The 16502-nt window shown below is 38.5% G+C and overlaps 1 protein-coding gene across 2 annotated transcripts in view; it reads left to right on the forward strand.

Moving 5' to 3' along the window:
- The window catches only part of pcmtd1 (protein-L-isoaspartate (D-aspartate) O-methyltransferase domain containing 1), a 29457-nt gene extending 13359 nt beyond the window's left edge, over positions 1-16098 (forward strand). For both annotated transcript variants that reach the window (XM_088347381.1, XM_088347388.1), the window contains exons 3-6: positions 279-381; positions 5868-6039; positions 10478-10601; positions 14524-16098. In XM_088347381.1, coding sequence (XP_088203507.1) covers positions 279-381; positions 5868-6039; positions 10478-10601; positions 14524-14912 — 788 coding nt within the window. In that variant the 3' untranslated portion in view covers positions 14913-16098. The remainder of the gene's footprint in view (positions 1-278; positions 382-5867; positions 6040-10477; positions 10602-14523) is intronic.
- The last annotated feature ends 404 nt before the right edge of the window (positions 16099-16502 follow it).

A 16502-nucleotide genomic window follows, 5' to 3' on the forward strand; every position in this document is an offset into this window, starting at 1 on the left:
ACCTCCACTACTTGAATTTGATTCCTGTTGCATGTAATGTTTTGCGATTCAGCTCAAATGATCAATAGTTCCACTATGATTGCTCAAACAAGTATGGTACCACATACCAATAATTACCCCATGCATTTCACTTTTTTTTCATAGTATTCAACGGTATATAAGTTGTATTTTTAGGTGTGCCTTATAGTCCACCAAAACATGGTATACGGACCTTTTCTCATCGTAATTTATTTTGGGTGGATAAAAACAAAGATTTTCACTTTCTGTTGTCTACGCAGGGCCCTTCGGTGTGAACCACGGAGTAGAGCTCCACAAGGACGTGGTCGATTATGCCAGGGAAAAACTGGACAGTTTCATCAAGACCAGCGACAGTTTTGATAAGTGAGTATCCGACTTCTACCTTTTAAGTGTAATGCTATTTTTTTTTTTTATTGGAAAATAATTTTGAATTTTAGAGATGTAGCGAATATGGATGGTAAATAAATTATTCTAACAAACAATTTATTGACCAATTGAATTAGAGAGCCGAGTTTATTCTTTTCAAAACTCGTCTCGCCTTTTTGGAGCATCACATACGTTTTTAGAGCTTTATGTCAGGAAAACGGATGAAAAACCTTGTTTAGTTATTCTGAAGGGTGGCTACACACACTTTAGGTAAGTTCTTTTTACCGTTTGTGATAGTTCAATATGCTTTAATCAAGACACACACACTCTTAGATTTATGGACTTTTACAAATCTATTGAAGAAGCTTGAATAGAAAACAAAACAATCATAAGAAAATAAAACAAAAGCTAAAAGTTGAGAACTTAATCTCGCACCATTCGGATAGACAGCAACAGAGCTTGAATATTACGTTATTTTATTTTGATAGAGTTCCCCCTTTTACGTCAAACCAATATCTTGCAATAGCGAAATGTTCTGCTAAGTTCTGCGTCAATAAAGATGAAGGCCCAGTCTTTATGTCCTCGGCTGTAGAGCCATGAGGAATCCTGGTAGGCTTGAGAGCCGGTTGGGAGAAGGACCACAGGATGCAGAGTGTTGAAGGAGAGATTGACTGCTGGGTGGCTTGAGGCTTCTCTGAGGTCGCTGGCTTTGTCCTACTGGTTTGGCGGCTTGCTTGATCAAACTTGGCAGCTGACTTGGCAAGGACCTCTGGCTGCTTGTTGAACTGAGACTTGGTCAGGATCGGACAGGATTTTGATCCAGTTCTGCTTGTTAGGATTTGCTCTCTTCTCTTGTTGCTGGCCAAATTCAGACTGCCCTTGCCTCATCTCAGCTCTCGGTTCCAGTCTCTTCCATGTGGTGGAGTTGTCAGGGCGACCTTTGATGCGAAAATGCAGGCATAGCCCCCGACCCCAACCTCACATTCTAGCAGTATCAGTCTGATAACATATCTATGTGATTGACTTAAGACACAGTATTCACTTCTCATGTTTTGACATTGTTTAATCTTTTTCTGACATTGCAAAATGGACTTCTGACCAAACGTTAAATACTCTACAGAGACGAAAGAGAAGACCAATATGGGATACTTTTTTCTCCTAGGGACACACTACAACAGTTTTTTTTCCTGCCAATACCAAAAGCTGATAACATCCTGCTTCAGATACTAATATCCAATATCAAATATCATTAAAAGACTTTTAAGAAAAATAAGACATAAAAAGTCAAGTCATGTTTATTTGTATAGCCCTTAATCACAAAGTGTCTCAAAGGGCTGCATAGATCAAAGATATTGCAAACTACAGACTATTATGACACCATCCCCTTATATTGTCAACATAAAATATAGGTGATTCATATGCTATAGAATAGAAGTGTGTTTTAAGCTAAAACACACAAAAAAGGAATATTTAAAAAGAGCATTTAATACTTTTAGGATAGATAGACAATATCCACACGGTAGTGCTTGTAGATTGGCCTAAATTGTAAGTGCTTCTGAAAAATAATGCAATTATTATTTTAATATTGTTATTATTATTATTATTTCAATATTATAGTTATTGTATTCTTGTATAATGTAATGCAACAAAAAACAGCAAGGCTCATTTTAGGTAATATATGAGGCTATACATCCCATTTAACTACGCTTTGGAACTTATTTCCGTGGTAAAATTAGAGAAATGATTCTTAATACAAGAAAATGTCTGAAATGGCGGATAGTAGATGGTTTTGCTAATTTTCACTGTTATTTTTCAGATCTTTGTGTATATAATTAAATCATATACCATATAAGAATTAGAGGAATAAGATAACATTGTAATCTAGAATAATTTCCTGCCATATAGGAACTGGGGGCAGCACGGTGACACAGTGGTTAGCACGTTCGCGGCACAGTTTTGAGGCCATGAGATTGAACCTCCTGTGTGGAGTTTGCATGTTCTCCCCGTGCTTGCGTGGGTTTCCTCTGGGCTGGCTGGCAACCAGTACAGAGTGTCCCCTGCTCACTGCCCGAAGATAGCTGGGATGGGCTCCAGCACCCCCGCGACCCTCCTGAGGATAAGCGGTGCAGATAATGGATGGATGGATGGATGGATATAGGAACTGATTTTTGCAGTGAAAAAGAAACATGAATCATAATAATGATTAATTATTTTGAGTTTGTTTTCTTTACTTTTACAATGACAACGTAGACCTTTCTGGTAGCATCGGTTTGGAATATTATTGCAGACAGTTTTTTTTTTAGTTTTTAAAATACATTATAATGTTTTCTTTGTATATAGCCTTTAAATCCTGTTTACGGTATATTCAAACATATACGTGAATGTTTAAATTTAACTATTAAGCTTTGTTTAAATATACGTGCTCATTTAAACCTTATTGGCATTCAATATGCAAACATTAAATTAGTCATTTCTAACCTTGTTACATACCTTAAAATATTTAAACATGCCATATTTTGAAGCCCTATTTAATTAAATCCTACCACTTTAGAATCTCTATATTTTATGGGCGAATACAATTTGTTTCCCAGAAGGAAAGGAGGTCTGAAGAAAAAGAAAATTTGATTGATTTATTTATTTAATTTTGCCTTAGTGGCAAAAGCTGAGAATGCTTGATTGCAGTGTCTGCCTTCTCTGATTTTTTTTTTCTCCCAACCTTCATGTCAAGCGAAGGAAATTGATTTTGCTTGGGTCAGCTCGTTTTGTCCGTTTCTCCTGTTGAACTCACTAAAACACATGCCTACCCTTTATAAGTAGTGTACCTTTTGAGCAGTGGAAAATAAAACAGTTTTGAAATGGACACACACATCTATTTCTTTAAAAACATGTGACTTGCCTGAAAAGCATCAGCTGATTGAGAGACGATATGTTAGATTTAAAGCACATTTGATGCACCATAAATCTTTTCCCTCTTAGATGTCTCGTAGGATTTCAGTTTTGGACAAATCTTACAATGGCAACTGAAAATGATTACATTTGACCTATATTCTAGTATTGTACAGAAAAAGTAAAACCAAAGAGTCTCTTAATGGAAACTCTCCATTCTGTTTGTTAGGGTTTGTTATATACAAATAGTAATGGGATATCATTAGAATCAATACTGGTATCAGTGTATGTACCCTTTAGGTAAACATAAGTGGCCATTTAACAATCAGGAATTTAAATGAATTCAATACGTAAAAGAATCCATTAATTCAATGAAATTTTGCGGAAAAATATTCTGTTTGTATGCAAATGCATTTTGAAAATACTGGCCTTTTTATTGTACAGACGTTGCCCTACTTATGGCCAATCATTCATAAGTTGAATTTGTCCGTAAGTTTCTTCAGTGCTATATTTTGTATGTTTAAGGTTTATATAAGTGTGTTTACGGCTTGTATAAGTAACCTGTATTGTTTTGTACTAAAACGATAAACATTTCATAAAATAATATAATAATAATAATAATAATAATAATTTCCTTGTATTGTCATTCTGTGTAACAATGTACACAGAACGAAATGTCGATTGCACCTGACCCGTTGTAGCGAGCCGATGCAGCCGCAGCCAACAGAGGGCGCCGCCGACCACTTTTTAAGTCTTAGGAATGACTCGGCCGGGGCGCGAACCCGAACCTCCCAGTCTCAAAGCGGGCGCCTTACCATCTAGGCTACTGAGCTGGTATATGCGCTATAAAGATAAACAAAGTTGTGTTTAACTTACTTTTGGAAGATGCGCTTCAAGAGGTCCTCCTCAGTAGTAGAAAAAAGGCAGGAAAAAAAGCGTTCCGACCATTTTCTCAACCGCATCAAGCTTTCTTATTCCACTTTCATTTCAAAAGAAACGGCTCACCTTTTCATTACTCTTTACACCAACCATATTGAGTGAATGCACAAGATATTAAACAATAAAAACGTCAAAGTTCTTAGCGCGCTAGAGATACAGTACACGTAGTATGGTTTGCACACGAACTAGGAAGTAGAAGCCAGATTTCTTCTTTGGGGTGGATGCTAGGTGACCTCTCACAGTGCCACATGCCGGTAGTGGCAGAAAGAAGCACTACAGTACTGTCCCATACTCAGAAAAGGGTGCACATAATACAAAATCAAGCTTACAGCATTGTCCGGATATAGTTCCACATCCCGAAAAAAATGTTCATATCTACCAATTCTCGTAAGCCGAAAGGTCACAAATAGGGTAGCGTCTGTATTTTTATTTTATATTTTTCAGAAAGAAAGGCACTTTGTCCCGGTATTGATGACAATGCAAAGTTAGCTGTCAGTATTGTTGTAAAAAATGTGGTATCAAACATCGCATGTAGAATAATTGTAAAATAGGGGTCACCAACGAAACCTGCAGACAGGTTCTAAAAATAGCTCACTGGGGATGGATCATTGTGATCCTACGGAAAATGTCATTTCTAACAAGTACAAGAAATCATTGACATGGTCATTGCCTTTAAATACATCATCAATTCTTCCAAAATTATTTTCCAATTTAGCTTATGATTTATATATGTATATCATTCAGCGCCCTTATACAAAGCAGATGTTTTAGTGGTTGACTGAGCCCATTTTAACCCTAATTCCAACCATTATTACACTGTAGTGGCATAAGAATAACATAGTAACACCATAGTAATAACAGGATAAGTTCTTATTTTAGAAACATATTTAAAACTTAGCACATCACGCTAAACAATAACTTTCAGCTTCGAAAAGGTTACTGAACCCTGTGAGTTTGGGAAAGTGGTGCTAATTCTGTAAGTTAAAAAGCATTTAATTGACTCTCTAATGCAGTGTGCCGTGAGACCTTGTCTAGTGTACCGCTGGTATTTGCCCAATTTTATCTTTCCAAAAAATCAGGCCATTATTCAGTATTTTTGCTATCTTCAGACGAGGAACTGTAATAGTCATCCATATCAGTAGGTGGCAGTAGATTTTTATATAGTTTTTATATACTCATTATCTGCTCATGAGTTAGCACAGTACATTTAATAACTTAAATTGTTTAACAAAGCGGTTTAAGATTGCACTGTAAAAAATGAAAACATAAATAAAGCACATCATTTTTTATTTTGAGTATTTTCTTCTTTTTATATACTAATTATCTGCTTATGAGGTAGTACAGTGAAATATTTGACATAACTTCAAACATTTTCAAACGGACGGCGTGCTTCGGAACGTTTCTAGAAATAAAAGTGTACTTTGGTTCAAAAAGGTTTGAAAAACACTGCTCTAATGTTCCCTCAGATAAAGTAACTAATCTGCCATGGGTCCCCAACCACCCAAACTCCGGAAAAGAACAATCAACATGGCATTTAGCTAACATTTTGATCATCAGGATGCAATCTCCAGTACAAATTGCAGAAATGCTAACAGGAAGCTGGCCACACTTTCAGAAATCCAGCATTTTGAGTGGCTTTTCCTTGATTGTATTTTCAGGTTTGAGTTCTGCGAGCCCAACTTTGTGGTGGGGGATTGCCTGGAAATCGCCACCGACAGCCACCAGTATGATCGCATTTATTGCGGGGCCGGGGTGCAGAAAGTCCATGAGTATTACATGAAAGTGCTCCTCAAAGTCGGGGGGATCCTGGTCTTGCCAATCGAGGATCAGGTGAGACTGGCTAAGTCATATATGATGAGGCTATTTCTTCAGTAGACAACTTTAGTGTGGTGTCTTCGTCAGATTATGCATACGCCAATTTATTAAGAGGTATTGTCATGTAATGTTTCCTGGAAATGGTACCATATTGTCAATGTTGGATCGTTCAATTTAATTGAATCCTTATCCCCTAATAAACAAAAATCTTAAAGCATTTATAGTTTACACCTGAGGCTTTCACACACACCTTACTAAAGCCTACAATATACAGTATGTTGTTTTTTTGAAGGGCATGGTTGAGGCCGCGATCCATTATCCCAGGTCGAGTACTGCGGAGAGTTGGGATCGATGGAGCAAATTTGTGAAAAAGTAATTAAAAAAAATCTTGCCCCATTGGCAAATAATATTGCTGTTTTTAAATATTGTTTCGCGTATTTTATCTTCCTTGTGAAAAGCAAAATGAAAAATATCGCGAGTAAAAAAAGTACACTGTTATTTTCTTCTTTCTTTTTCATGTTATATATTCTTAAAAAGTGTAATATTATCTGTTCCATCTGATAATTTTGCTCATTTCACAAATATTTTTCCTAGAAAAAGACACAGGAATTTTTTCTTGTTTGTAACTGTTAAATCTTGTTTTTTGAAAAAAAGAAGGGAAAAAAACGTACTTAAAAACCAAATTGTTGTATTTAGAAGAATATTTGGTTCATTTTAAGAAATATTTTCTACCACAATTACAAATACAGAAAAGCTAAGCAATGTCCTGGATATGTCAGGAACGGAAACAAAGACAGGACCCACTTGCGTGCGTTTCTCTTAGTTTTATCAGGAAGAAGAAAAATGATAGTATACACGATCCGTAGATCCATGGTCGTGGGGAGCAGGTTGCTCAGACGCGGAAGTGGTATTTCCGTGGCGAGTGATGGCAGTGTCGAGAGCGGGAAAAAACAGATCGGTGGCCGGGACGGGGGAGCAAAAACGTAGTCAAGTTCAGAAAATGGGTCGGAGCCGGTAATCAAACAGGAATCCGAACAAGAGAGAATCAGGGTCGGAAGGCTTGCCTAGCGTAGCTGAGGTTCGCAGATGGACTGACAACGGGTGACAGGAAGACGGGGGATTAAAAAGAGACAAGCAGCCAATCAGCGTCTGAGGGAGTTGGCGCCAAAGGAGCAGACTCAGGTGCCTCGCATCAGTAATCATGACAAGATAAAATAATTCTGTTTAAGTATACATTTTCTTATTTTACTAGAAAAAAGGGTCAATATGATTTAGCAATTCCATTTCACCCAACGGATTAAAATGGTATTTTCTGCAGTGCAGGATGTCAAAAAGTTAGCTGGAAATAGAGCAACGTTCTTTTCTGAAGGGCTTATTGTGAGAACAATTAACTTTAACCATTAGTTGTAATCTGCTTATAACCTTAATTTGACGTATAGCGATTTTCTGTAATAATGGCATCATTTAATAACTGCTTTCAGATGATCAAAGGTTCTTTTTAAATGTATTTTAAAATCTCACATACTCTCCGGAATTCCTTCTTGTACTCGAGGAAGGTTTTGGTCTGAAGTGCACCTAATTGTGGCGTAGAGAGTGTCATCATTTAACGGAATAAAAGGATGATCGCACTCACTCCTTTTGGGCCCATTACAATCCACGAAGAGAACATCTGGCATAGAACTTTAATGGACCCATTGTCCGCAATTTGAACACCCGTAATTATGACACCCCCTCCACTAGATTAGCGTCATTGCAGCAGAGAAGCAGAGCGTGCGCTTTAATTGTACCTTGATAGACTTAACATCCACCGCTCTCATCAGCATGCATTTTTGTGAGCGTGCTATAACAATATAATGGACCTTTCATCGCCTCTTGTGCTATGAATTGGATCTGATTGGAAACAAACACGGGAAGTCGAATAACAGTTTCTCATTGGGAAGAATAAAAGTCATATTTCATGGGAGTGTGTGTATTATTGAGCACCTCCAATAGTAAAAAAAAAAAAAACGACCTTCAATTGAAAAAACAATATTGATTTAGATATTATGCAAAATCACATGAACCATCGTCCAACAAGCAGTTTTTAAATACTCGTAGGTCCAGACATTTGTATTATTTCTTTATGACCTACAGGGCGCTGAAATAATTTTCCATCATTTTGTCACTACGGATAGCCGAAAAACTGGAAACCTTGCAAAGGACTTGGCAAAAAAATGTGAGGAAAACAGATGTTGTTTGGTCCATTTGATTCTCTATAGTTTGTAATGAAAATGAAATGATTTGCATTTATATAGCGCTTTTCAAGTCAATGACTTCCCAAAGCGCTTTACAATGTGCTCCACATTTCCCAATAGTGGCCTTGCAGCCATGTAAGGCGCTAACCTGCTTATTGGGGGTATTAGGGGTTCAGTGTCTTACCCAAGGACACTTCGACATGTAACACGGAGGAGCCGGGATTCGAACTGGGATCCCTTCATCCCAAGACGAGCGCTCTACCTCCTGAGCTACTGCCGCCCCGTATTCTCCCTTCTGCTTTTCAGCACTCGTTTTTTGCTTGCTGTACACAATACAGCGACATTTACTGGTCAAATAATACACACTGTCCCTTTAAATTTTTCATTGTATACATGTATGAATAAAACAGATACGTGAATTGTGTATATATATTTTATGTATAAAAGGTTTACTCAAAGTGCAATGAACTTGCTTGTGTTTGTATTGTAGATCTCTCAAAAGTTTTTCTGTCTGACTGGATTTATTTTATGCACTTAAGCAAAATCGCAAAATAATGTATGCAACGTCAAGTCAAGTCAAGTCATTTTTATTTGTATAGCCCTAAATCACGAAGAGTCTCAAAGGGCTTCACACGTGAATCGAACCCGGGTTGCGGCAGTGAAAGCACCAACACAAAGTGACTAGACCAGTGTTTTTCAACCAGTGTTCCAGGGCACACTAGTGTGCCGTGAGACCTTGTCTAGTGTGCCACTGAAATTTGCCCAATTTTATCTTTCCCTAAAATTCAGGCCATTATTCAGTATTTTTGCTATCTTCAGACGAGGAACTGTAATAGTCATCCATGTCAGTAGGTGGCAGTAGATTTATATATACTTTTTATAAACTACCTGCTCATGAGGTAGCACAGTACATTTCATAACTTAATTTGTTCAACAAAGTTGTTTAAGATTGTAAAAAATTAAAACATAAAGCTCATAATTTTTTTTCATTTTAAGTATTATTTTCTTCTTTTTAGATACTAATTATTATTGCTTATGAGGAAGTACAGTGAAATATTTGACATAACTCCATTTTCAAACATTTTAGACGGACGGTGTGCCTTGGAATTTTTTTATGAATAAAAGTGTACCTTGGTTCAAAAAGGGTTGAAAAACACTGGGCTAGATCACCAATGATACAGATAACTTATGAAAAGGCATTTGATTTAATCTCATTATATTTTTTACTCACGGTGCAAAAAACAGATGGCAGAGAATGGAGGAAAGAGATAATAGATATAATAGATGCAAAGTCAGATTCATCATTAGATACACCAAAGAATTTTGTTTTTTGCGTTGATTTATATATTTCAAGACGACTTTCTGTTATCTACATTCTCTAAGATTCGTTCTGGCACTGTGAGTAAAAATTGTGTGATAAAGAGATAAAATCTGATGCCTTTTCGTATGTGGTCGGAATCACAAGTGGTCCAGTGCAGTGATTTTCAACCACTGTGCCGCGACACACTAGTGTGCCGTGAGAGATCGTCAGGTGTGCCGTGAGAAATTATCCAATGTCACTTTTTAAAATTTTATAAAACATTTATGAATCATTTTCTTCAAATATTATGTCATTGTCAAGTGTCTCTGCTGTAAAAACTGGGGGGCTATTATAAATTATATTGTAATTTAACATACTGTTCAGTGTCATTTTATAACATTTTTGTTAGTGGTGTGCTGCAAAATTTTTCCAATGTGAAAAACGTGCCCTGGCTCAAAAAAGTTTGAAAAACACTGGTCTAGTAAATAGATTTCTGCACTCTCACCGCCACAGACATGTTCAATTCCCGTTGCGTACATTGTTTAGCATTGTTGGTCTGCGCCATTTTTTTGACCCATAAATTAATGCAGTAATATAAACCGGAACAGTTATACACGGATAATTACAGTAGCTCTTACTGTAGTTTTATTTCAATGGGCCCTAATGATGAGAAATACATGATAAAAGACGTTTTTTGGGGGGGCAGTGCACCTTAGGATTCCTGTGTGCCTTATAGAGCAGAAAATATGTTATTTAATCTTATTTCGTTGTTTCATTTTCGGTTTTGTCCCCAAATTGACATTCGGTGCATCCCCTTTTCTATTCATTTTTTGGGGTCATTTATTTCGGTGTTGTTTTTAGGTTTTGGCCCCAGATTTTGGATTTCGGTGCATCCCTAATAATTTGTGTTGTTGCGCAGCTGACCCAGATAACCAGGACAGGCCAGTGCACATGGGACAGCAAAAACATTTTGGCTGTGTCCTTCGCACCACTGGTCCAGCAAACCAGAGGTGATGGGGACAAACCAGACAGCGTCCAGTTGCGTGAGTTCCTTTTCCTTTTTTTCCATTTGTGCACAACACAGCTCGAAATGGTTAGTTCATTAGCTGCGGCTGTCACGCTCGTGGTTAATTCTTTTCTACTTGACAGCTGATTACTGTTCGAACGTGTAACTCTGAGAGGTGTTTATTTTTCACAAGTAGAGGATGTACTTGCCAGTTTAATGTGATAATAAAGTCAATTTGAGCGAGGTATTTATTTGTCTTGTGTGACTGATGCACCTGTAACACATTCGGGGAATTGTGTGTTTGAGGGAGGCGATTTTTTTTCTCTATTCAAGAGAAGTGTTGATTATTTCTAGAATATATTTAATTGGGGCAGAGTATTTAGCTCAAGGTGCTTATTTGTCTTAAGTGTAAGTCATCTATTGCAGGGGTGGCCAACATTGTGCCTGCGGGCTCCCTAAGAATACCTCAGTAGCCCGCGGACGGCTCTGAAAATAGCTCACCAGTTATAGGAACTACAATTTCTAACTGGCATTAAAAAGCATTGACATAATGGGAGTCTTTAAATGCATGATCAATTATTCTTGTTCTTCAAATTACTCAGAAGCCAGATGTTCTAATGGGTGACTGAGCTATATTAACCATCTATCTATCTATCTATCCATCTATCCATCTACCTTGGTCATATCCCTCAAGAGGGGTGACCGACAGCAAGACACACACATACAATAACAAAGAAAATAAAAGGGAAATAAATAGCAAAAAAAAAAAAACAAAACACACAAAACATTTTGGACCATGGCCAACCCAATTGCCCAAACAAGTTATGCACCTCGGCACCCAAGTTGGACAAGCTTTCGTCCCTCCAGATGAAATGGGACACCAGAAAGCGGTCATGTCCCTCGGGTCAGGGTGACACAAACACTCTTTTGTTCAACAGCAGGGCCCGACAGCTTTCACTGGTTTACCCCTGCCGCATCATACGGGTGCCCTGCCCATCCTTAAGAACGCGTCCACAATCCCACTATCCTTTCACAACACCTCTCCACTCCTTTCTATCACCAACAAGAGCTCTAGCTTCCATTATATTTAGACCTCTTTCCTGCAGTGCACTCATAACACCATCCATCCACGTTAATCGCGGCCTTCCTCTTGGTCTCCTTCCATTGACTTCTGCTCTGTAGATCCTCTTCAACATTCGCTCCTCACCCATCCTCTCCATGTGTCCCAACCAACCGAGTACTCTCTTATCAACACGCTTGCTCAGTTCTGTCTCTCACAATTTCATTTCTCAGTCTATCCAATCTTGTCACTCCTAACATAGTCCTCAAACACTTCATCTCAAAAACATTCAACTTCCTTCTTAAATCTGCGTTCAGGCTCCAAGTCTCTGCACCATACAACACAGTCGGCACAATCACACTCTCATACAGTCCCCTCTTAACATCCATACTCATACTCTTGTTGTTCATCACTCTCCTCAGAGCACCCAAAACCTTGCTTCCTTGATTAACCATACTTCTAATAATTGCAACCTGGTAGTAATATAAGAGTAAAAAATTGTAATGACATACCGGAGGTAATAACATAAGTTGTTATTTAATAAATATATAAAAATAATGTCAGCCCATTGCATAAATACGTTAAAAAAAGAAGAGCTTTTATCAAGCTTTCTTATTCCACTTTTGTTTAAAATAAAAAACGGTTTGCCTCTTCTTTACACTTTACACTGACCACATTGAATGGATGCAGGAGATATTAAACAATAAAAATGTCAAAGTTTTTGGCGCGCTGGAGTATAGACATAGTATAGACAGCTTAGAATGTTTACACATGAACTAGGAAGAGGAAGCCGGATTTCTTCTTCGGAGTGAATGCTGGGTGACCTTTCACAGTGCCACACGCCGGTAGCGGCAGAAAGAATCACTACAGTAATGTCCTGCACTCGGAAAAAGGTGCACACAATACAAAATCTAACTTGCAGCAATGTCAGGGTATTTTTCGACAACCCGAAAAAAATGAACATATCTACAGTTAATTGAATGGTCTTAAGGAGGGGAGCGTCTCTACCATATATATTTGTGTATAATGCACACTCGAGACTAATGCACACCCCTAATTTTTTTTATAAAATATCAGTATGAAATTTAGCATTAAACTAAGGATTGCAGGTCACAAACGTGTCTAGAACTATCCTAACGGGATTTGAACCCGCATTGTGGCAGTGAGAGCGCTGATTGTTAACCACTGGACCTATACATGACACGGGAAAAGGCACTCCGGTTTCCTCCCACATTCCAAAGACATGCATTTCAGGTGGATTGGCCGGTCCAAATTGTCCCTAGGTGTGAATGAGCGAGCCGTCTGTCCCTGTGTGCCCTGCGATTGGCTGGCAACCAGTTCAGGGTGTCCCCTGCCCACTGCCCGATGATTGCTGGGATGGGCTCCAGCATACCCGCAACCCTACTGAGGATAAGCGGTGCAGCTAATGAGATGAGATGAGTATGTTTCCTTCTTTATGTGGCTTGTATAAGGATTTATTTTTGGTGAGGGGAATGGTTGGTCCATAATGGTTCTATCAACATTTTGGGTTGCCGACCAGAACGTAAATGCAGTTTTCAATAATGTCCACACAATGGCAACAAAGTATCATGTTAGGTAAAGTAGATTGTGTGCTTACCACACTTGTGCAATACGGTTGCAAAATTTTTATTTATAATTTGAGAGTAAAGAAGTTATTTAAAAAATAAAACGTTTATAAAGTAAAATATTTTATTAAAACAAACACTTGAGCCGTTATATTAGGTTTGTTCTTTGGTTTCAATGTATAATGAGTATTTGATAAACGAAGACATAATTAGACAAGGGTTTCTTCTTTGCGGGTCTTAATTATCGCATTTTTGGAACCCAACCTCTGCGGAAAACGAGGGATTTCTGCACCCACATGAATACGGTAATACAGTGGAACCTCGCTAGTTCGCGGTTCCACTTTTGCGGGTTCAGAGCTTCGCAGGTCTAAAAAATATACCTTACCTTCTCAATAAAAGCATTTATTGACTTGACGCCATTGAGCGCGAGCTTATGTCAACTGAGGACACGGTGTGGACACTCTTATTGTGAAGGGGGAGGGGGAGGCCCTGACACAATGCTTAGTCATTGCCGCTTCGCTCACCCCCCCTCCTTCAACTCCTCCCACCTCACCCCCTTCTTATGTGGCGCTCAGTTTATCAAGGGGGGAACTCGGCATCGAGACGTAAGTATATTCTCTTCTGTCCCATTTCATCTCAAGTTTGATTTTATTATACCAAAAGCGAGCGGTTGTTTGTACTACCTAAACAAGGCTAATTGTGTGTGGTTTCATGTATTTGTTGTAAAAGCCGTTCGATGCCGCTAGCTAAAGTGTGTTGTTATTGTCAGAAGGTAGCTCTTTCACTTTCATTCAAATGAACACAGACTATTTTTTCAACTGTTGTTTCCCAAAACGCTTCACAAACACTCATCAAATATCACATTTCCACTTTTTTTATTTTCAATATGTAACCAGTAGTGTTAACAAGCGAAATAAACTGCGATTGCTGCATGTGGTTGAGAGCGGTTAATACAATCATACTGAATGGTTCGTAGTGGTTTCGCCGCAGTCCTATTCCGTGTACATATAACATATTTTACAGTTGATTTTTTTTGTTATAACATGAATTTCACTCTCTCTCTCTCTACCCGTATTCTATATGTTGTAATGTATACAGGGGGGTTAACTGTATACCTGTATACGTTTTTTTAAGCATTTTTGAAGGGGCGCCGCTACTTTGCGGATTTTCAGTTTTCGCGGGTGGTCTTGGTCCCCATTAACCGCGAAAACCGAGGGATTACTGTACTTAAAAAAGGAAAAGTTGTCATTCCAAGGGGCAGTCCATTTTTGTATAACATTCGCATTTGTGTTTCCGTCCCCTTTTGCCGCCAGCCCCCGTGACAGTGCGCACCCTACAGGACCTGTGCCGCATCTACATCCGCCGCACACTGCGCCGTCTGGCCGGCATCGAGGAGGGCCCGGCCCGGCACACGCGGCCGCTGCAAAGACGTAAGCGGCGGCAGTGCCGAAGGCGCATCAACACGTACGTTTTCGTGGGCAACCAGCCCATCCCGCAGACCATCGAGAGCGAGGAGGAGGAAGAAGACGAGGAGCAAAAGAACGGCGAAGTCGCGGAGGAGGAGGAGGAGAACGAGGAGGAGGACAGGGACCTGGGCGACGTGGAGATCCTCAAGCAGGCCAGTGTGTTCAGAGACCACATCTTGGCTCTCCCGCTGCCCGAGTCCCTCAAGGACTTTTTACTCTACTACAGGAAGAAGTGACATGAGATGGGCACGTAGCATGATTTCCGAACTCCACGTCACAGATCACACTGGATGATAACTTTGACTTTCTCGTTTGTATATTTTGCATTCTTTTGTACATCAAATGTGTGCACACGGGGGGAAAATAGCTACACTGGAACCTCCAATGTGGAACTTAGGAAATAAGGAGGGGAAATTAAGTCTTCTCGCTGTACCATATTCTCTGCACTATAAGGCGCACCGGATTAAAGGCACACACCTAAAAATTAGTCTTTTGTCTTATATGTTTCACAAATAAGACTTATCAAAATCAAAATTACAGTTGCGCTATTTATACGCGTACACGCTGACCAATATCATGAAACATTGTTTGCAATAGGAATCGAACCCAGGTCGCAGCAGAGAAATCGCCAAAACCACTAGATGCCTATTGATACAGTTAACATTTGAAAAGGCATTCTATTTCATTGGTACTTTTTTTTTTTTTTTACTCACAATGCTAGAAATTATTTTGAGAGAATAGAAAAACAGAACAGAAAGTTGTCCTGAAAGATATAAATAAAGGCAAAAAGCAAGACGGGGGACACAACTATTTGGTGTTTCTAATAATAGATTAGACTTTGTGTTAACCTACACCTTTTAGGAACAAATTTTTGTTTCTTCCATCCTTTAACATGGAACTATCGTGGTCTTGTGAATGAAGGTAGGCACACTTGAAAATATGAAAACCCAATTATTAAAATGAGTAAATTGTTTAAAATATGACCATATCATTAGCCACAGTTGCGCTACTTATACACAGAGGGTATATAGATCAGTCGAAAAGTGTCGCTAACCAATATCGTGAAGTATTTTTTTTAATAGGAACCAAACCCAGGTCGCAGCAGAGAAATTGCCAAAACCACTAGATGCCTATTGATACAGTTGACATTTGAAAAGGCAATTTATTTCATTTAACACTGTATTTACTCAAATAAATAAAAATAAAGGCAAAATAAAGGCAAAAAAAGACAAGGGACACAACTATTTGTTTGTTCTAATAAAAAATTGGACTTTGCGTTAACCTACACCTTTCAGGACCAAATTTTTGTTTCCTCCATCCTTTAACATTCACCTATCGTGGTCTTGTGAATGAATGTAGCCGCGGTTGAAAATATGAAAACCCAATTCATAAAATGAATAAATTGGTTAAAAAATGACCATATCATTAGCCACCGTTGCGCTACTTATACACATATGGTATATACATTAGTGGAAAAGTGTCGCTAACCAATATCGTGAAACATCTTTTGCAATAGGAATCAAACCCAGGTCGCAGCATAGAGAGTGCCAAAATGTAACCACTAGACGCCTATTGATACAGTTAACATTTGAATAGGCATTTTATATTATTTCATTATAACATTGTTTTTACTCAGGATGCTAGAAATGAATGTAAGGGAATAGAAAAATACACAAAAGTTCTCCTGAACGATATAAATAAAGGCAAAAAGCAAGACAACTATTTGGTGTTTCTAATAATAAATTAGACTTTGTGTTTACCTCCATCTTTCAGGACAACATTTTGTTTCTTTTATTCCCCAACATTCACCTCTGGTGGGCTTGTGA

This window comes from Urocampus carinirostris, chromosome 1, assembly GCF_059441175.1.
Source record: "Urocampus carinirostris isolate Australia breed hairy pipefish chromosome 1, RoL_Ucar_1.0, whole genome shotgun sequence".
Classification (NCBI taxonomy): domain Eukaryota; kingdom Metazoa; phylum Chordata; class Actinopteri; order Syngnathiformes; family Syngnathidae; genus Urocampus; species Urocampus carinirostris.